Genomic DNA, 20,707 nt, shown 5'->3' with positions numbered 1-20,707 from the left:
ATTTGGGAGTTACATTTGATTTTGAGTGGAATTCAGCAACCAAAACATGGGCAATGTTCAGTATTGATCTCCTACAGCTGTTATTTCTTCCTGCATTCAGAAAGTACAAGTTTGTGTTTCATTCTCTGCTGATCTAATCATTATGGAATCTAAACCATTTTTCAGTCCAGCCCAGTGCAGAGCAGTTTTGATCCAGCCTTGATTTATTTTGGTGTGTGTTGGTTAGAAGGGTAGGACCCAGGGCCTCCCCAGTGGCGCAGCGGGTTGAACGCAGTGCTGTGAAGCTGTCCGCAGCCTCTGCAGTGCAGGTTCAATTCCCCTCCTGCCAGGGAGATACCCACATGGTGTGGGCCTCTCCTGTCTCACCCGCTGCTCCCCTCAGCAGTGTCTTTGATCCGTCTGCCTGTTCTGCTCCCCGCTCTGTCTCTGATGAGTTCTCTCGCTCTCCCGTGTCTCTGGCCTGATACCCCAGTTCTTGTATAAATAATTAAGTCTTGAAAAAAGAAGGGTAGGACCCAGAGCTAGGAAGCTAGGTTCCTTTGTCTCACTGAATGCATGTTGTTTTTGGACAGTTTGTTTAATTGCTGCTTCATTTCCTTATCTGCAAAATGGGGATAATAATTGTAACTACCTTCTTGCAATAATGAGTTAATATGTGTAGATGATTAGGTCTGTGCCTGGCACACATTAAGAGTGCAATATCAGCCAGAAAGAAGAGGAAAAATACTGAATGGTCTCACTAATAGCAGGACTTTAGAAAACCTAAATAAGGGACCAGGAAAAAGACTAATTATAATAAAGAAAAAATCAAATTCAACAAGCAACTATAAACCAGAGACATACTACTGAGGGAGGACAGGGGAGGAGAGGAAGGATTAGGGCCAAAATAAGGGGGGGTGGGAATTATATGGGGAATATAACCAAAATGAAAATTCATACATTGTGCAAAAATGAAAAATGATGTAAGAATTATATAAAATAAAATAAAAAAATAAAAACAAAAAAAAAGTGTGATACATGTAATTATTCATGTTGCTCTTTTGCTGCTAATGATTCTGGACCTTTCCAAAGATATCTCTGGTTATCTAAACAGATACACTTATCTGAATAGTGTCCATTCTTATTATTCTGAATATGCATTTGAACTTAATTTTTCTTTTTGAAGAACAAATTGGGTTAAAAACAGTCCTTTTTTTATTTTGAAGAATGCCCCCCCAAAGCTCTTAGTATAATTATGATAATGAATGGTTTTGAACTTTTCCTGGGTTATTTATAGTTTAAATCTCTGCATTTAGTATTTCTACTGCATTTATGTTTTAACTACTCTAATGTCAGGAAATTTAAACTCTATTGACAATAAAATTTCAGTTGCCCATCTTCAGAATACCTATTAGGGTCTAGAATTAGAGGGTTACAATAAAACTTTTTTGCAAAGAAATATGATCAAAATAGTATAATGTTGAGTGAGACATACAGTTTTTTTCAGGGTTACTTGGGGATTTAGGGAATTATGGCAAATATAGATGTAAATATGGTCTAGAGTATTAAAATTTGTTGTCAAGTGAAAAAGTTAGTCAAAATATTGCCATATTTTAAGAGGTAGTCATGACTAACTTAAAAAATACCAGTTACTTGAACAATTTGATCAAGTTATTTATTTATTTATTTTTAGTATATATTTTGAGCATTGTTTTGACTTGTTTAAATACAAGAGGTAGGGAAAGGGCTACCATTGCATTACAGTAGTGTGCATGATCTACAGTTAGGCATTATATAAATATATATATTAATTTGAACCTCTGTTTTTGTTCTTTCTAGATAATTGGCAGTAAATTAAGCAACCCCAGGAATAGAGATTTGTGGTGCTATTTGGTTATTTCTCTTAAGTTTCACAGTAAAATCACATTGCCATGTTTTGTGTATATTGTTCAGGCTTATTACTAGCTCTTTTGATATATAGTTAGGGAATATCAAAAAAGGTTACTTGATATTTGAAAGTGAGTGATGGGCTTAGACAAATAGAATTAGTTCTTATAGGCCTTATAGGCAGATATTTTATAAATGACTTTAATAATTTAAATCCAGATGAAGCAGAAGATTGATTAGCAAGTCCTGAGTGGTAAAAGAATTAAGTTATATCTTTTTAATTTCTAAGTTTTCTTTTTCTACTTCTGGTTGTTGGAGTTGCCTTTTATATTTAGTAAAGAAATTAGTTATTGGGCCTCCCTGGTGGCGCATGGGGTTGAGAGCAGCACTTTGGGGCTATCCATGGCCTCTGTAGCACGAGTTTGATCCTCAGCCAGGGAGATGCCCACAGGGTGCAGCAGACCTCTCCTGTCTTGCCTGCTGCTCCCCTCAGCAGTGTATTTCAGTCAGTCTGCCTGTTCTGCTCCCCACTCTGTCTCTGGTGAATCCTCTCACCCCCCACACCTCTGGCCTGTACCCCAGTTCTTGTATGCATAAATAAATAAATCTTTTAAAAAGAAGTTATTGATCTCCGTCTGAGAGCCTTTTTTCTTTAATGTTTTTGTATTTTGTTTCATAGCTATTGCTTATGTGTTGATTGGCAGTGGTCTCTATGATGAAGCAATAAGACATTTTTCCACAATGCTTCAGGTAATTATTTTTCTTCATTATGTTTATTTCATGTTTACAGTTATAACAAAAATGTAGATTTTTGTATAATGTGCTGCAATAAGACATTTATTTTAAGATCGGTCAAGAAAGTGAAGGACATCAACCCTGACAGAGCACATTCTTGGTACAGGGTTATGCCATGCTCTCATTTAATCTTTGCAGTATTACTTTATTTTAAATGAGAAAATATCGAAGAGACCAAGTAATTTGCTTCATGATCTCTGACCAACATGTGTCAAAAATGGGATTCAATGCAAGTTAAAAAAAAACCCAAATTAATTTTTGTTCACTTTTCTCTCTACCTTGTTATCTTCCATAAGTCATAGACATTAGAAATGTTGGAATTCCGGATGTTTACTTTCTGTGCAGGAGTTGATTTTTAGGGTTAACTTTTACTCTTGGATTTTTCTCACCTTAAAGTATAATTATGACAGTTTTTTAAATGGAAGCCTTTATTGATTGATGCCTGTTAAAATCTGGTTAAGATGAAATGGTTAAATAAATACACAAGTGCAAGAGTTGTGAAGAGACCCCTCATGCCGACTAATATTGTTGACATTATACCTCCCATCATTGTTGAACTATATGCTTGTTGATGCTTGACTGTTATCCATATTGATATGTTTGCCTAGTGGAGTACAGTGAAGAAAATGACTTTAGAGACACTGAAGTTCTAATACAATCTGCTGCTTACCAGCAAATTACTAAACCTCCTGAATTATGGGACAATAATAACTAACAGAATCTTGTTAGATTTACGCTAAATGACAATAGGACCCAGTGCTGGGCGCATAATAAGTGTTCAGTAAATTTTTAGCTACTCAAAGCTACTCTGGCATATTTGTCTATGGGAGCCAAAAAATAGTTTACAATTAATAATTTTGAAATTTTTGTTCCGCTTTTTTTCCTTTTTAAAACAGATTTAATTATGTTGATAATTCTTTGTTCTCAAAAAATTAATGGGATGTTTTTAGTTGTATTTTAAAGCCCTCAGATCCAAGTAACTGTGTGTTTGAGTGGCATAATAGTGTTCATTGGACTTTTAAGTACAAAGGGTAGATTTAAATAGGTTTAAAAATCACCTTTCTGTTTAGTATTGCAATATTAGTAAAGGTATAAAAGCACTTTTACACAGTTAACACTTGACCCTTGTTTGAAAGGGAGGTTTTGATGATTTATAGGAGTGTGTGTCAGTTCATTTATGGTAACCAACAGCAGAAAATTATACAAGAGTGCAGATGTATTATCAGTTTATTTTTATTGAAAACTATTATTGATATTGTAGTTGAAAGTAATATAACAATGTTAAAGAAAAACCTTGATTAACAAAGTTTCCTAATTATGCCATTTTACCATTATTAAAATTGTTTGTTTATGACCTCAAAGTATGCATTTGTGTTCTATAATCCGAATTATATGTACTATTCTGTAATACTTTTTCACGTAATTTTATCCAATAAATGTCATTATTCCTCTACAATCTTATTTTGATGGTATTAATATGCCTTTGTTGTCCATTTGTTGTTGTAAAACATATTTATTGCGTAGTGGTATTTGGAACGTAGAACAGAATGTCTTTCTTTATGCCAAGAAATGGTAATATTAAAATTTGATATGTATTTTCATCAGTCTGTGATACAATGGGTTGCTTTTAAATGGGAAATTTCTCTTTGAGAATGTGTGGATTTGAAGTTGAGCTGGTTTTCTGCTGACTTGAGGTATTGATGGGGCAGGAGTATAAAGAATGGGAGAGCAGGAAAAAGTTGAAATACTTCTGGTTGAAAGAGGAAAGAACTGGGTGCTCCTTTATAACACATTTTTATGTGCAACAAGAGTGCCCTTTGGCTTTCCTGCGGGTGCTGTTTTTGGTGATGTCACTCTTTCCCTGTGTTTCAGTGTTTCCCAATCTTTTCCACATCGTGACTCCGTGGAAATTCACATTTACAAGACATACTGGCATGATAAAAAGGAGCAAATTTAGAGGCATGGTGATAGAGCTTGGTGAAAGTTTGGCACATTTTCTTTGTATTACATGACCACAATAAATACAAAGATAAATGTTAAAATTCTTTTCAAAAATTTTAATGAGAGGCTTGGTCCTGCTTTTCTGGACAGAACATTTCACTATTAAGACTTATGTTTGAAATTGATGCATATGATTCCTATTAAAGAATTTTTTATTGATTTCTTCAAATGCTAGATAGCTGATATTATCAAGAACCTGTGCAAATAGGTGGTAGCAAGTGTCCAATGAATAGTTATTGCTTTTCCCCAATTGACTAATACTCCTTTTTCAACGTGAATCAAAATTTACATACATTAATTTTATGTTGTATTTTAAACGTATTATTCTTTCAATCTGTTGGCTCTTTTATTGGCAAATGCTGTGCTATTATTTCTCACAATAATAAAATTAATCCTTATTCCAACAACACTGTTTCCTACCCAGTATTTCAGAAGAGTGGGGATGTGTTTTTGCAAGCTTGCAATGATGTCTCTCTCCTGCCTTTCACGCTTCAGGTTAAAACTGAGCTAAATATAAATATCATTGGGGAATAATTTTTTGTCAGGATGTGCGAATAGATATTAGCACCTGTTCTTTGCAGGTCCTTCCAAACATTCCCATACTCTGAATTTTTAAGCCAATAAATGTCCTTTTAAATCTGCACAGTGATGGAGACTCCCTGGTGACCCAAGGGGTTAAGTCTCAGCACTATCAAGCTATCAGCAGACACTGCAGCATGAGTTCAATCCCCGGCCAGGGGCCTAACCCACATGGCACGGCAGACCTCTCCTATCTCACCTGCTGCTTCCCTCAGCAGTATTTCAGTCAGTCCTCCTGTTCTGCTCCCCATTCTGTCTGTGGTGAATCCTCTTACTCCCCACACCTCTGGCCTACACCCCTGTTCTTGTATGCTGTATGCATAAATAAATAAAAATAAATCTTAAAAAAAATCTGCACAGTGATGCTTGTTCCCACCCAAACCTTTTGGGTGTTTTGAGTTAACTCTTGACATAACTTTTCTTTTGGACAGCCTGGAACTCCACTATGAAGCAGCAGAGCGTGGAATCTGATTCTGTTCTTAGGAAGCTGAAAACAAACGGCAACATGGGGGCTCAGAGTTTTCAACTAGATCAACCATTTTTATAAGATCGTTGAGTGTTAAATTTGGATCTATTCATGAGGGCTACTTAAACTCCAGAATGACCTTTTGATGTAAATCTTTTATACATTCCTGTTGTCTTAGGTGTACAGTCAGTCGACCATCTTATGAGATGGTTTCATAATCTTTGCTGTTTCAAAGTGTTTATTTGAATATTTATCCAAATATGGTTTGTTTAGTACATCTATAAAGGAAAAAAAATGTTCCTTGAGCACTAAGGTTTCTAACTGAGTACAACTTCTAGACTTGAGCCATCTGTTCATCTAAATTGTGAAAACTCCTGATTTTATATCTTTATGAGTTAGTGTTTTCTCTAAATAAGTGTTCTTCCCCATTTGTCAGTAGATCCGCATCAATGATATTATTTTTAAAAAGTAGAACCATTTCTTGATTTCTGTTTTTCTTTGGTCTTTGCCCATGCAGGGCTGGGTAACATAAATGCTGCAAAAGATGAGGTGATTAGACTTTGCTAATAATTGTGTGACCTTGAGCTCACCTGGTCCTGATCTGATTCTGGTAGAATCAAATTCATGGAAGAATTTTGTTTGTTTTACATTAGACAAAACATAAAACATTCCTCTGCACGTGATTTTGTTAACATCTTTATATAAGTATGTATGTTTGTCCACCACTTTGGCAAAATTTACTCCTCATCACATTGCTGTATAGTCACTTTTTGCCTTATTTGTCTTTGACCCAGTGTCTTTTGAGTTTTAATCAAAAAGCCAGACTTGTGGAAAAATAAATATTTGTAAAATTTAAATTCATTATATAACTAATACTGAGAATAGTATATAAGACCTTCTTGGATTTTAAAGAGCTGATAGTTTGAGAATTGAGACATCTAAGTGGATATGACTATCTTACGCTATGATTTTGTGTTTGCCTAACATAAGTAATATTGAAAGATTGAAATATTTACATTTAAAATTCTGAAAACTTTATAAAATATAAACATTAAACTTGTATTTTCAGAAACTACTTTGAAATTTGATATTCTGAGCCCAATTTGTTTTTAGAAATAGGCATTTTTATTTGAGAAAATAATTCAGTATGACATTTTATAAAGAATTTTGACATATGGTTAACATCCAAAGACAACAATCGATAAAATAATTATGTCAGTAAAAAAGTAATACAATCTGTTAAATTTAGGAACCCTTAATACTAGACTGTAATTGTGATAATGTGATAATGATCATATATATATATATATATGTGGCCATATATAGGCTATATATATATATATATATATATATATATATCTCCTATGATGTTGGGAAAAAATTCTAAATGAAATTTAGAATTTAGAATTGAAAAGAGAAAAATCTTCATGTTGTGTACATCTGTAAGATATTTAGGTTTTCTCTATTCATTTAACTATTTCTTTTTAGAATATTTTTCTACTACCATATCGAGGATGTATATTTACTATGGTTGTTGCCATATCATAGTATAGTAGTATTAAGGGTTCCAAAGTTTGAATACTTTTTAAAAACAAATACACTTTTATCTATCATTGGCATTACTGGAAGTTAAGTTCCAGCTGTGTTCATGAACAGACTAGGGGATGACTTGGGGTGTGCTGGAGAGGGACCACATGTGGGACCACTCTAGTCATCACTGCTGGTGGCAGCCAAATGTAAAATCCTCAGAGCCCAAATAATGACTGAATTCAGGAAGTTGTCAGTGTTCAAATATTTCTACTGCTTTTAATTTTTGAATGGCTGTTTTAAAAAGGTTTAAACATTTTTATTGCTATTAAAATGTTATAACAAATGGCCTCCCCAGTGGCGCAGCGATTGAGCACTGGGCTACGAAGCGAAGCTGCAGATGGTACATCTGTCATACAGCTTTGCTGTGCTGAACCTGAATCTCCCTTTATTCCTCCATCAGCTGCACCTCATTGTTTCTGGCCATGTCATCTTGCTTCTTCCTCTCTGAGAAGAATAGACCCTGGAGAAGAAGCCTTGATCTAATAGTCTTTAATATTCACTGCTATTTTCTTAACTGTCTAACATGTGGTCAGTATTTGTTGCAAAATAATAAATGCCATGTTTTAAGGCTCATTATGTCCCAGGCTCTGAGCTAGGTGCTACAAACCCCAAATGAAAAGACATGCCCCTGAGAATATTGTATTCCAGTGGGATGACAAATGTGCAAATGCAAAATAGCAATGGAGTAAGAGAATTTAATGAGATTATGTACATTTGGATCTCTGAAAGGCATCTTCAACTCAAAGATTCCAATTGACTACATGTTCCCCTGGTCCTTGCACATATGCCCCCCTGCAACTGAGAGACAATTCCTAGTCAAATTCCAGTGTTGCCTTAGTAAATGGCATGACCTTCCATTTGATTATAAGAGGTCTTTTGCTCCACATCTGTGTGCTACTTATTTCAGCACCAGCTCTATATACCTCAAAAGTATCTACTACATGTACCTGCTTCTCCTGGCTCTGTTCAAATCATCTGTCAGAACACACAATCATCATTTCCTGGTCTTTCGTCTTGTATCCTTTTCATCCAGATGCATACAACATATGTACATGTGTATTTTAAGCATATTCTTTGCTGTTGCTTTTAGGTTAAAGATAAAAATCTTTAATAAGATCCCTGCCTATCTCTTTAGCCTCATCTTGGAACAGATGGCATGATCTTTTTTCCTTTGGGACCTTTGAACAGTCTGCTCCCCAAGCTGGACCAAGCACTCTGGCATTTCCCCATCCCCAACAGATCTTAACCTAGGTATCTCTCCCATAGGGAATCCTCCCTAACCATGTCTAGGTCTTCATGCATTTTCTCAAAGCACCATTTACTACTGCATTGAAGATGTAACTTTACATACTTCACATTTATATTTGTAATTCTTTGGCTAGGTACAAAGAAGGCAAGAAAGAACCTTTGTCTTCTGTGTTGGCTTTCACTTAATATGGTATCCCTATCACATGGATCTGGATGTGGTTAATAGTAGACTCTGAGTTGAATTTGTTGAATGTATAACTGTCATTCACATAGCAGGTAGTTAGGAACAGAAGAGAAGGAGCATATTCATTGTCCAGGGGAGTCTGGAAGGAGTTAGTGTTTGAGTTGAGACTTAAAGGTTAGAAGGACTTTCTTGGGCACAGAAGCAATGCGTGGGTGTTTTAGGTAAAGGGAATAACATTTGCAAATACAATGAGCTTTAGGAGAGCTTTCTGTATCTAGGGAACTCTCAAGTCATTTAGATTATTCTAGAGTATGAATTGCAAATGAGAGTGTAGAAGACATGAGGCTGAACAGTAAGGCAGGAAAATGATTACTATTATCTGCAAAGACACTTAGATATTACCACATTGTTTCAAATTATGAGTTGCTACTCTTTAGTAGGCCCTGGAATTAATTGGTGAGTTAGGACTAGAACTTTTGAAAAATGATATATATTAAGCTAGAAAATATCAAAGTATTCTGTATGTAAGAAAGGCTAGATATGACTTAGTAAAACTCATTTCTGATGAATGTGTATATTAAGTATGTATGTGTGTGTGTGCTAGGTTACAGAACAAAATAAATTTACTGTGTGTTAGAAAGTAAAAAAAGAATGTTTGAATGTTACTCTCATAGGGATTGAGGAGCCATTGCATAATTTCAGCCAGGGAAGTGACACCATCAGACTTTACTGTTAGGTAACTTGGTGCGGGTCTGGAGAATAGGTTGGAAGAAACAAGAAAATGATTAAGCAATCACAGTAGCCTAAATAAGAGAGTAAGTTTCAAATATACAGCAGTGGCTGATGGATCAGGAGGGAGAGACACCAGATATATTCAGTAAGTGAAATTGCCAGGATTTCTTTCATCTTTGGGAAGATTTCTTTTATGTGGTAATATCTAGAATAACTTTTTACTTACATATGCCTTTTTCTGACTTACCTCTTGGTCATTGGGTATAAAATTTTACTCAATTGTACGAGAAAAGCTTAGATGGTATATTTTGAGATACTAGGAATCTGAGAGTAGTTTTTCCTCTCGCTAGAGAATGTTACAGGGAATGAGCTACTGCCCCCTCCCAGCATGGTCGAGATTCTATTCTGTTCTTTTTCTATATTCTGGCAGGCATTATCCATACTGAAAAATATGAAGACAGTGTTAATGGGTAATTATTTTTCCTGCTCTGCCCCTCCCTCTGTCCCCAACTCTCTCTCCCTCCAAACTACTTTCTCTGCCTTTCTTTAAGTCGGGAAAGATATTTAAATGTTGAAAGTATTATCTCTGAGTGGCAAGATTATAGGGTATACATCCCTTTTCTTGGTGCTTTTTGTTTTCTAAATTGTCCATAATTTATAATAAATTTTCTATTTACATGAACATTTTTATTTATAATAAAATTTAAATAAAATTTTTAATAATACATAGACAATTTTTCCTAATTATAGATATACATGTTTGTTTTAAACAATTAAAAGGAATACAGTAGTTTATTAAGGAGACTGATAATGTATCTAGCAATTATATTCTCCAGAGAAAATTGCTGTTAGTTTTTTGGAGAGTATTTTTTGGGGCACTTCCTCACCCATACAGTCATATATGGGTATTATTTATAAGTAACTTTATTTCTCTGTGGTTCTGTAACTTGTACTTTTTTCCGTTTAACATATAGCATGAACAACATTTCATGCCAGTTACATATAATTTATAAATCACTAATCACTAACTATATGGGAGCCAGGAAGGTGACTTAAATGAGCAAAGTGAATTAACATAGTATAAAAGTGGAGAGTGGGCTTGGGGTAAGCATACTCCCCCTTCATCTCAAGGGACAGCTCTCCTTACAGTTTTGCACATGAGAAATCCAGAATGTGGTCCTTTCTTTGTAAATCTTTTAATTTTCCAAGAGAAGCTAAAAATAATATCGTTTCCTTGTTATTTTTCAGCGGCACTGAGGGACACCTTATCTCAGTTTTGAAACAGAACAATAGATTAGGCATTAAAATGTCTTGTCTGGTACAGTTCAGTTAAATTATTCAGCAGTGTCAAAACTTTCACACAGGACCCTGTAGCCAGAGGCTGTTTATTTTCTTTCTTAAATATATAGTGAAGGATTCAGAGAGGAAGTGAAAATTGCAAAGGTTAAATGTAGAGAAGAGTGATTTTACTCTGTAGGGATGACAGTTCATACCAGTGACCTGTGTGTAGGAATGAGATAGTGGGAGCAGCAGAAGCTCTGTCCTGGGGCCTTCAGAGGTGTTTACTTAGTCCATCTGGGGGAAGATTGTAGAAAGGATCTGAGTTTTAATTTTGACCCACTAGTATAAAAGACTATATTAATCCCTGACAGACTGTGGAGCTGACTTATTTCTCATTCCTCTTTATGCTGGCACTGAGGGGGCTTTCTTTTTCCAGATTACTGCATGGCTATATGGAAAGGGACAAACTAGGAAGAGACATTACCCAATCTTTTGCTCATATCTGTTTATTTTTGAGTATTTTTTCTGTAAGATATGATTCCTGGTGCTGCCAATCATAGAGCTGTGGAGAGGATTGCATTTTAAATAAAACAACGACGTTGAAAGAAACTAGCACAGAGCTCAGTAATATTGACTCACTATTTTTAAATGAAAAACTCATGTGTCTTAGAATATAGACTTTTGGTTGGGGACTGTGGATTGACTTATCAGTGGTGGTAGCATAAAGAAGTAGAGCTGTCACTTGTGGCTTTAACATACTTTAAGCAGAAACTGATTTTTTTTTTTTTGTTTATAGTTTTTGACGTGTCTCTGTTTTGGTCTGACTAGGAGGAGCCTGATCTGGTTAGTGCAATTTATGGCCGAGGGATAGCCTATGGAAAGAAGGGACTACATGTGAGTATTGGAATAGTTACGCTTGCCATAGTGCCTACATGACCTGACACGGACCAGGGTTCTGGTAGAAACTCTCAACTGTTCCTTGAGCTCTGATGGAACGTCCAGTGATGTTGCTTCAGTTCACGATGAGAAAATGACAATTGAGGATGTACTCAAGGTCAAATAGCTAGGGTGGTGGACTGGGAATTTCAAACCAGGTCTTCTAAAGCCAATTTGCCATACTTTCTACTCCAAAAGGACAGCCTTTGCCAGGCAAAAATTTTTTGTGTGATGAACTGGACATAGACCAAGTAAAGTATGAAACTTTGACTGAATTCCTAAGACATACTCATTGGTAATGGGGAGACTAGGAATCAGTAGCACAGTAGGACTTAGATTTTGAGTTCCTTTCACAATTTTAAAGCTTGGATAAAGGAACAAAGTATTTTGTAAACTATATTTTTATTTGTTATCCTATGTTATTCTCTCTCTAGATAGGTGTATTTTTGTAGCTGTGATCAAATTATTACCCTTATTTCTCTGAGAAAGGCACGAAGATTTATTCAAACAAAGGCACCATTGTATAAAAATGAAGACTTTCCTAAGATTATATAGTAAATGATGAAATAGTCTAAGATTCAGGTACCCAATTTTTAGTACAGAACATTATTTTTAAACTTCCTGATCTTACTGTGTTTTTAAAAATACCCAATGAAATTATGCTTTGAAGGAGAAACCCCACTTTGATATCTTTGACCATTAAAAGAACTGTATTAATGGGGTCCTGCCTTATTGGGGAATTTTTATAATGTTTGTATACTTCTGAGACATAGAAGATCGAAAAGAACACAGATTTGAAACTAAAGTAGATATTTAGGAAGAAAACAATGTTACTTTCATCATTTATTGAAGAGCATCAATAAATGACTGAAGTTGCCCTGGTAAAAGTGAGAGAGAAGCTGTTTCTTCCTAATTCTCATCTCTTAATTTTACATCTTGACCAGAAACTTGTTTGTATTTTCAATGTGAAAGTAACATGCTCATATATTTTTAAGGTACAAATAATTGCAAATGTGAAAGAGAATTTATGTAGACCTCTTAAAATGTAGAAATATGGTCTTGTGGGTTTTGATAGACACAGATTTGACCCATCTTTTTTCGTGCATTATCACCAGTCAGCATCATTTCACTTGCTGGTATCCACATATCTGTCCCTTAAAATTTGTTGATTCAGTGTTTAAATAGGTTAAATTTAGAAAATATCCTTTTATCTCTGGAGCTTATAATAGTAGACAGGTCCAACTTACTATTTTTGAGTAGAAAGTCTTGAGTAAACTTAATAAATAGAATATAACTTATTTAACTTGGCAGATCTCTTATACAGAAACTAAGTTCATATTTATTTCTAAAAAAGTAGTTATATCATGAGTAAATTATTTTTTCAGAAAATCTATTCAACTTGGTTTTGAGTAACAGTATATCTCATACTAAGCTAATGCCTTTTCAAGGACATTAAGAATGCTGAGCTTGCTCTGTTTGAACTGAGCCGAGTAATTACCTTGGAACCAGATCGTCCAGAGGTATTTGAGCAGCGTGCAGAAGTGAGTTTGGTTTTCTTTTTCCCTTTGTCATTATTGGATTAGTTAAATCTCAAGATTTTTTCCTATTATTTTATTACTTGTAAATTTTAAAACTCCCTTATTCTATTGTGTGTTCCTTCATAGGTACTAAATGTCTTTAAACCTGGTTGAAATTATTAGAGTGAGACTCCTAATTTAATAGTAATATAATAGTAAGATGTAACATAACCATGATTGTCACATGTACTACTACTATCAATGTTATTGAAAAATATATCACTCATGGTAGTTACTGTATGACATACTTTAGTAAATGTAACATGGCTATATGGTAAAATGCAAATCATAGACTTAAATGTGTGTATGTGTGTGTGCTTATCTGTGTATATATGTATGTACGTGTACATATAATTCTTATGAGACATACCTATCAATATAAGGTTGACTATAACCAGAATTTGATTAAATTTATGACTTGCGGTGGAGACAGAGAGATAATGTGGTGAAAATATCAGGTCCTACTTATGAGAGTAGACACTGAGGGGAGGTACTTCTTCAGCAACAGGAAGACATGGCCTGCTGGAGTTCTAGGAGAGGTGGGTGTCGGGACTGTCTGCAGAGGCCTCACTGAGGTAATGGCAGTGTTTTGAGAGATGGGGGAAGATGAGTGTTCAGGTCAGAGAAAGGTGTGCAAATGCACTCTTATTAATGTAATGTGTTCATTTTGCTATTTCCATAAAATAGTACTAAATTATCCGTGTTTCATGCTGTATTTATTTTACTGCACATTTGACCATGTTAAATGCTGTAGAATTTAATGTTAATGTACTCCATTTGAATAAAACATCTTCAATCATCTAATCTGCAAGATTTCATAGTCAAACTGAAGGGAAAAAATGACATTTTTTTTTCTCTTGGGGGGAGAAAACTTGACAGTTAAAGGTAGCATTAAATGTTTTAGTGATTTAAAAACTGCATTTGTAATATTTTTGTTCCCAGAATAATAATGTGTTATAGTTCAGTTTCTTAAAGTGAATTTCATGTTACTTTGGGGATTTGGTTTTCTGAATAAAATTCTCAATTAATGATATTATCTCGTCTATTTTGGATTATAATTGTATGAGGGTTAAGTGATTGTAATTTGTTCTGCACTGCATGAGAGTGGTCTTTAATATGAGCATTTGGTCGCTGATTTGTGATTCTCTGCACCAGGGAAGGGATGCTGACACTTTTTCCTGTATTACTTTGATGTTATATTAAAATGTTATGATACAGCATGAATTTAATTACATGTACTTAGACTTATTTAGCAGAATTTTAAAAATTGTATGTCTAACTAAAAGCTAATTGTGTATCCAGAAATGATAATGGTAATCAGAAAAGTAATTTTCAGATGCCTTAGAAATATATAGTACTAGTCTTTTTTTTTTTTTTGACGTTACTGGGCAAAAATGTCATTATGTAAGTGATTTTTCAGCTAAATTTTAGCATCCCATGTATATATATTAGAAATTATTTTATGGGTATTCTCATTTGCATACTTTCTGAAATAGTCAATTTAATGGACATAATTTAATCTGTTTTAGTTAGCTGGGTCATCATGCATATTCTTATTGTACCCAGGCTATGATAATTCAGTTATATAACTAGGAGGTAATAACCTAGGTAGGGATGTTTTCATCCCAAAATATAATCCTGATCATATGTTTTTTGTAATTCCCAGGCATACATTTTGTTTCTTTCCTCTACTGTGTCCCAAATCCTGTCACTAGTGCTGTGCCTCCCTGAATCTTCTTTTGCTGGTTTTTCAGAGTAGGAAGCCCGTTAGTAAAATTTGATAGACATGCCCTATGTTAAAAGAAGAACTTAAACTCGAATTTAAGACATTTTTTCAGGGTAAAATGCTTGAGCTTGATTGTGTGAATACTGATACCCATTTTGGATCCTCTTACATCTTTGTGGTGTACTGTAACAATCTGAACTGTCTTCTGTACTGTGTTGCTTGAACATAAACTGATTGCTGGGTCAGAAAAGCTTTCCAAACAGGCTTGCAGATTTTTTTTTTTCCTCCTACTTTGCAGATCATGACTGATGAGTTAAGAACTGTTAATGCAAAGGACTTACAAAACACCTACAATCCTAAATATTGTCATTTAGTACTTATAACCAAGGGGAATAGCTAAGGATCATAGAGTACTCAAATCTGTGTTCAACACATTCTCTATTTTAATGATTCAAAGATTAATGGTTTCAAACTAGTTCTGCTATGCCAAGTTTTGATTTGAAAGATAAAAGATAGGTTGAGGAAAGAAAGGATCACTCTTCAAGAAAAGCAACCTCTGTTATAACCCAGAATGCGGAACAATGAAAAAGCAGTAGCCGCAGTCATAGTTCATCCATCTCTCCTTTGGCTGGACAAGAACTAGTGACCCTTCAGTTTGTTGACTTTGAGCCTCACTGCATAGTATGTGGGGGTCAAGGTTCTAGTCTGCTGAGAGTAATACTGTTATTGGAGTATAGTAAAGTGGAATTGAAGTAAAAAAAAAAAAAAAAAACACTGGCAGTTTAGGATTGACGATTGAAATTTTTCTTCCCTAATTATATTTTTGGATTTATAGATTCTGTCTCCTCTGGGAAGAATTAATGAAGCAGTGAATGATCTCACTAAAGCTATTCAGCTTCAACCGTCAGCACGGCTATACAGACATCGGGGGACCCTCTACTTCATCTCAGAAGTGAGTTCTTTTTGCCTCATTTCCTTTCATGATAATACAGATTTCATTTTACTTTTTATTTCAGAAAGCTGCTATTGAGGCTGCTATTATTGAGGAATATGTTTGAGATACAAGACATTTACAGAAATGTTTTATTTAGATGAAACTGAATCCAGTGGAGAAATATTAATTACTGAGAACTCATTTTCTTGCTTGAATTGTAAGCGGTAACTATATCTGAACTAGAAGAGGAGACAGAGAGAGATAGAGAAGAAAAATTTGATTCTTAGATAATACTTTCACTTTTCTTGCAAATGTGGATGTAGGGGAGCAGGAGTGCATGTTAACAATGTGATTATAAAACTTAGAGGTACAATTTAAATCTCTGAGTATCGCAACCCAAGAACCATATCCTGAGCTAACATGATTTCCCAGACTCTAGCTTCTCGATGTAAATGACCTAATCTAATGAGATTATCTTTTATCCTCATAGTAGTATTTATGAATGTCACAGTTATTTTTGTAGGTTTACAGTAATTTTAATAGCAATTTCCCAAGAGAAAATAAATTTTTAAAATCTTAGCACAACTCATAATTATTTTGGAAGTATTCAGGATAATATTTCTGTATTATGTGTATAATATATAATATAAAACTCTTGTTTCCAGAAAATAATTTGTCAAGCTTCTCTAAATGATTGTGACTTTATTAGTGTTAAAAATAATATTCCTTTTGTAATTGAGACAATATTCTTGCATTAAACCTACGTGAGTTTTTCCTATTTTCTAATAAAATCAACTATTTCAGCAAGCAGGTATAAGCATTCAACTAATATTTATGGTCATGAAATGTTTCCTTTAAAGAAAGCCCAAAATGGCATGGAATGAATTGGTTTTTTTTTTTTTTTTCTCTACCAATCAAAAGTAGGAAATGTTGAAATATCTAATGAATACTACTTCATTTTTTCCCCACTTTCCTTTTTGTAGGACTATGCAACAGCCCATGAAGATTTTCAGCAGTCCTTAGAATTGAACAAAAACCAGCCTATAGCTATGCTATACAAAGGTTTAACTTTCTTTCACAGAGGACTTTTAAAGGTGAAAGTGCTGTGTACAGTATGACTTTGCTTTCTTTTATGGGAAGAAGTTAGTGGGATTTCATTTGACATGTTTTGTCTATCTAATTGGTTTATTTAATAGCAAGTAGTTTGAATCAACACATTTATTGAGCTCCTACTAGTTGGTAGGTACTTGGAGGAAGCTACAGAAGGGGCGAGAATAAAAGCCTCTAAGACGGAGAAGTAATAATTTACACGTATAAAGGATGCAGTTTACAAAGTTTTTTCTACATAGAATTTATGGTATGGTAAATACACTAAAGAAAGTAAATAAGAGAAGTTGTTAGGAAACAGCTAAGACAGCTTCATTTAAACTATGGAGTTAGAGAACGTTCCAGAGAACAGATAGTCTTTGTTCTGCACCTTGTAGATGGAGTAGGCTTAGGTGAAGGAAGAAAGGCACTTTAGACAGAGAAGAGCACAGAAGATATATTGAGACATGGAAATACAGCCACATTTAGAGAGTGGTAAATAGTAGGGTTTGAACCTAAGGCAGCAGGGCCTGGAGACTTGGTTGTGGGGAGGTCCTAAAATGCCTGGAGTACTGCGTTGAGCATTTTGACTTTAATTTATAGGCCCAAAGGAACTGTAGAAATCTAGATTTGGAAGGAAATACATAGTTGAGACCAAATCTGTCATTTTAGGAAGTGGATTTGACACGGCAGTGGCTGAGTAGCTTAGGGACAGAAAACCTGATGAGGAGACATTCCAGGCCAGGTGGTAAGACCTCATGTGGCTCCCCCAGAGGCTGCAGGAACAGGTTGGAGGACCTTTCTGCAATTGATTGTTTTTTACTATCACTTGAAGATTGACTGCAATTGGTAGGTGATTTGAGGGATACTTAGAAAGGCTTGTTTAAACTATCTTAAAAGCGGGGTACAAGTGTCACCAGCTTCTCCTTTCCTCCTGCTCCTGGCCCTTGATTCTGCATTCTCTGAGCACATGTTGAGACTCTATTGTGCAGGAACTCTGTGCCAACATTGAGGGGGTTGGAAACGTTCCTGAGAGTGAAGCTCTGGGTCTCTTCTCTTGCCTTCCTGAGTGCCCCAGGCTTGGCACATACTAAGTGCTCTAGTACAGGACACATCAAAACTGCCTGACTAAAGACAGATTAAGAGCCAACACAGTTAGCCTGCAGTGGTGAACACACTTCATTCTGATGAGGCAGTCGAGAGTCTTCAGAGCAAAGGGCGTCCTCAATCTGGACTTTGAAAGCTGTGAGGCATTTCAATAGCATGTGGCAGGGAAGGGTACTTCTGGCAGGAGGAACATGTATTTTATCATTTCAAATACTTTGAGGAACATACATATCCACACATATATGCACCAGAGGTCGGGGGCAAGGTTTTTGGTTGAAAAAGACCGAATGTTGTAAATCCTTAGTGTTATAGACAGTGCCTATCACATAGTAGGTGCTCAATAAGTATTAATGGAATGAATGAATTTCGAGGACAGAGCATTGAATTTGGATTTGGAAGGCCTTGGTTTGAGCTCTCCTCTCAATCATATTAATTGTATATACCGTGGGACAAGTTACTTAAGCTCTTTTATCCTCTCCTTCCACATCTATCAAGTAGAGATGATTCTAACTCTGCCTGTTGAAGTGATTGGGAGCATTAAATAAAATGATGCGTGTGAAAAGTACTTTGTAAGCTGTAAACGTGAATCAGGTATTAATCATTACAGATTATTTCACATGTGAAAAATTAAATGTCATAGATTCTAAAAACAACAACAACAACAACAACAAAACTCCCTCAAAATAATTTGCAAAATTTCCTACTCCTCACATGCATGTTGCAGGTGTGTGGAGGCTAGTCCTCATAAGGGCTCTCTTTCTCTCTTCCCTCAGGATTCAGGCTGGCAGCCTCAGGATTTGAGAGTCCATAAAATGTGCTTTTGCAGCTGCCAGATTGACTTTTCCAGTTCATTTCATATCTGCCCGCTATTCCTCTCATCTTCTCTCAGGCACCTTAGATTTAAAAGAAAAAACTCAAAATCACAATATCATATTCAAATCTTATCCCTTGACCTCTACCTCATGGAGGAGAAAATATTAAAAATATAAAAAATACCAACTATTAGTGTTAAGAAGTTTGAAATATTTTTGAAGTTAACAATTGCAAACAGGTGATTTCCCTTTAAACTTTGTTACTATAAAACCAGGTTTAGGAATGTGGGCTGGGCCTGGGCTCTGCAGGTTATTTGGGAATGAGAATTTCTCTGTAACAGAGATACTAGCCACAAATTGGACAAGATTAAAATTCAGTTTGGCTCTTTAGCCCAGATCTACATGATAAGAACCTGGAAACACTGCTTTCATTCTCTGAGCATTAGAAGCTCCCCAGTGAAACGGTCATCCCAAAGTATTTGGTCCTTTCTCCTTTTCACCATGCTCATAAACACAGCATCAATGTGTGTAATAGTTGGGAACTTTTTCTTTGCATTTTTATAGATCTGCTGTCCGAGGAGGTCAGAGTGTTTACGTATTGTCTCATTCATCCCAACGGCATCCCCATGAAGTATAGAAGGAGCAGAGGGTGTCCCAGTTACACAGATTGGAAAACTGAGTCAGTGGTGACATGCCTTCATTAAATTAATGATCTTAGTTCAGTTATCTCTATTTCTCTTGTTAACTGTAGAGACAAGATATTAAATGGACCAATGAGCTTGAGCTATCTTTATACCCTAAAGGTGGTCTCTCTAGGTCAATAGCAATTTAGAAATTAAGTAGGTGATTGCTCATTTACTTTGTGGTATATACTACATTAAAATATATCAGGCAATATAATATTACAAATTTTGCAAGTGTCCAGTACAGTAGATTTATCAGACATTTTTTATTTTCCTAGGAAAAAACTGCAGACACTTTTCCATGGAGTTCTGTTTTATCTGTGTTGTAAGGATATTTCAAAAATTGTATATTCTGAGCAACAGTCCTTATTTTTGTCAGCCTTGACTTGAGAGTTCTGAAATTATTCTCTTAGTTACAACAAACTGCCTGAGAGTGATGGCTGCCCACCGGCTAGTAAGAAGGATGGAGACTTAAAGTGGTGACAATACATGCGCTGTGCAAATGAATTCAGAGCCAGTCATATGCTTACAGAGTGATTCAAACGTAGTTTCTTTGTTCCCAATGGCTTAAAATCTTGATTCTGCTATGTCCCCTCTTTGGCAGAATGAGGTAGAGAGCTGTGCAGTGATTAGACAGGAACCCCGAAACCAAAGACTCTTAAAAGCTGAAGAGAAATCAGAATTTGAAGAACTGTGGCGTCCAAGCATGCTGTAAGTGCAGTGGGCAGCAGATGTCTCCTGGGCATCTCCACTAGACGTCCACACACTCCAGCCTTAACAAGCCCCAACTGGACTCCTGACCTCCTCCCACCCACCCTGCAGCTGTCCTTCCTCCTGTGGTTAACGCTCTCACCACCACCCAGGCTCTTCAGCTTAAAAGCTTCCTGTCCCTTCTGCCTCACTCCCATACCCACATAGCCAGCCAGTTCTGTCTTAGTTTACCTTAGAACCGTCTCCTGAATTTGACCCTTCTTTTCTCACTTTGAGCTTTCATTATCTCTTGCCTGGATTACTGTAGCTACCTCCTACTTGGGCTCCATTTTCTCCCCTCTCCTGTCTGTCTTCTGTGTTGTTAGTGATAATATCTCCAGTAAGTTTTGTCCT

General features: G+C 35.6%; 1 protein-coding gene across 10 annotated transcripts in view; it reads left to right on the top strand.

Moving 5' to 3' along the window:
• The window catches only part of TTC13 (tetratricopeptide repeat domain 13), a gene marked incomplete at its 5' end in the record, with an annotated part of 63,671 nt that overhangs the window by 18,503 nt on the left and 24,461 nt on the right, over positions 1–20,707 (top strand). For 2 of the 10 annotated variants that reach the window (XM_084254165.1, XM_084254164.1), the window contains 5 exons: positions 2,546–2,616; positions 11,571–11,636; positions 13,127–13,219; positions 15,817–15,933; positions 16,899–17,009. In XM_084254165.1, the coding sequence (XP_084110291.1) occupies positions 2,546–2,616; positions 11,571–11,636; positions 13,127–13,219; positions 15,817–15,933; positions 16,899–17,009 (458 nt within the window). The remainder of the gene's footprint in view (positions 1–2,545; positions 2,617–11,570; positions 11,637–13,126; positions 13,220–15,816; positions 15,934–16,898; positions 17,010–20,707) is intronic. The other 8 variants (XM_084254167.1, XM_084254166.1, XM_084254169.1 and 5 more) reach the window with 5 other exon arrangements.

The sequence above is a fragment of the Talpa europaea genome, assembly GCF_964194135.1.
Source record: "Talpa europaea genome assembly, chromosome: 14".
Lineage (NCBI taxonomy): Eukaryota > Metazoa > Chordata > Mammalia > Eulipotyphla > Talpidae > Talpa > Talpa europaea.
The sequence above is the reverse complement of the archived record's forward strand: the minus strand, read 5'-3'. Positions and strand labels throughout refer to the sequence as shown.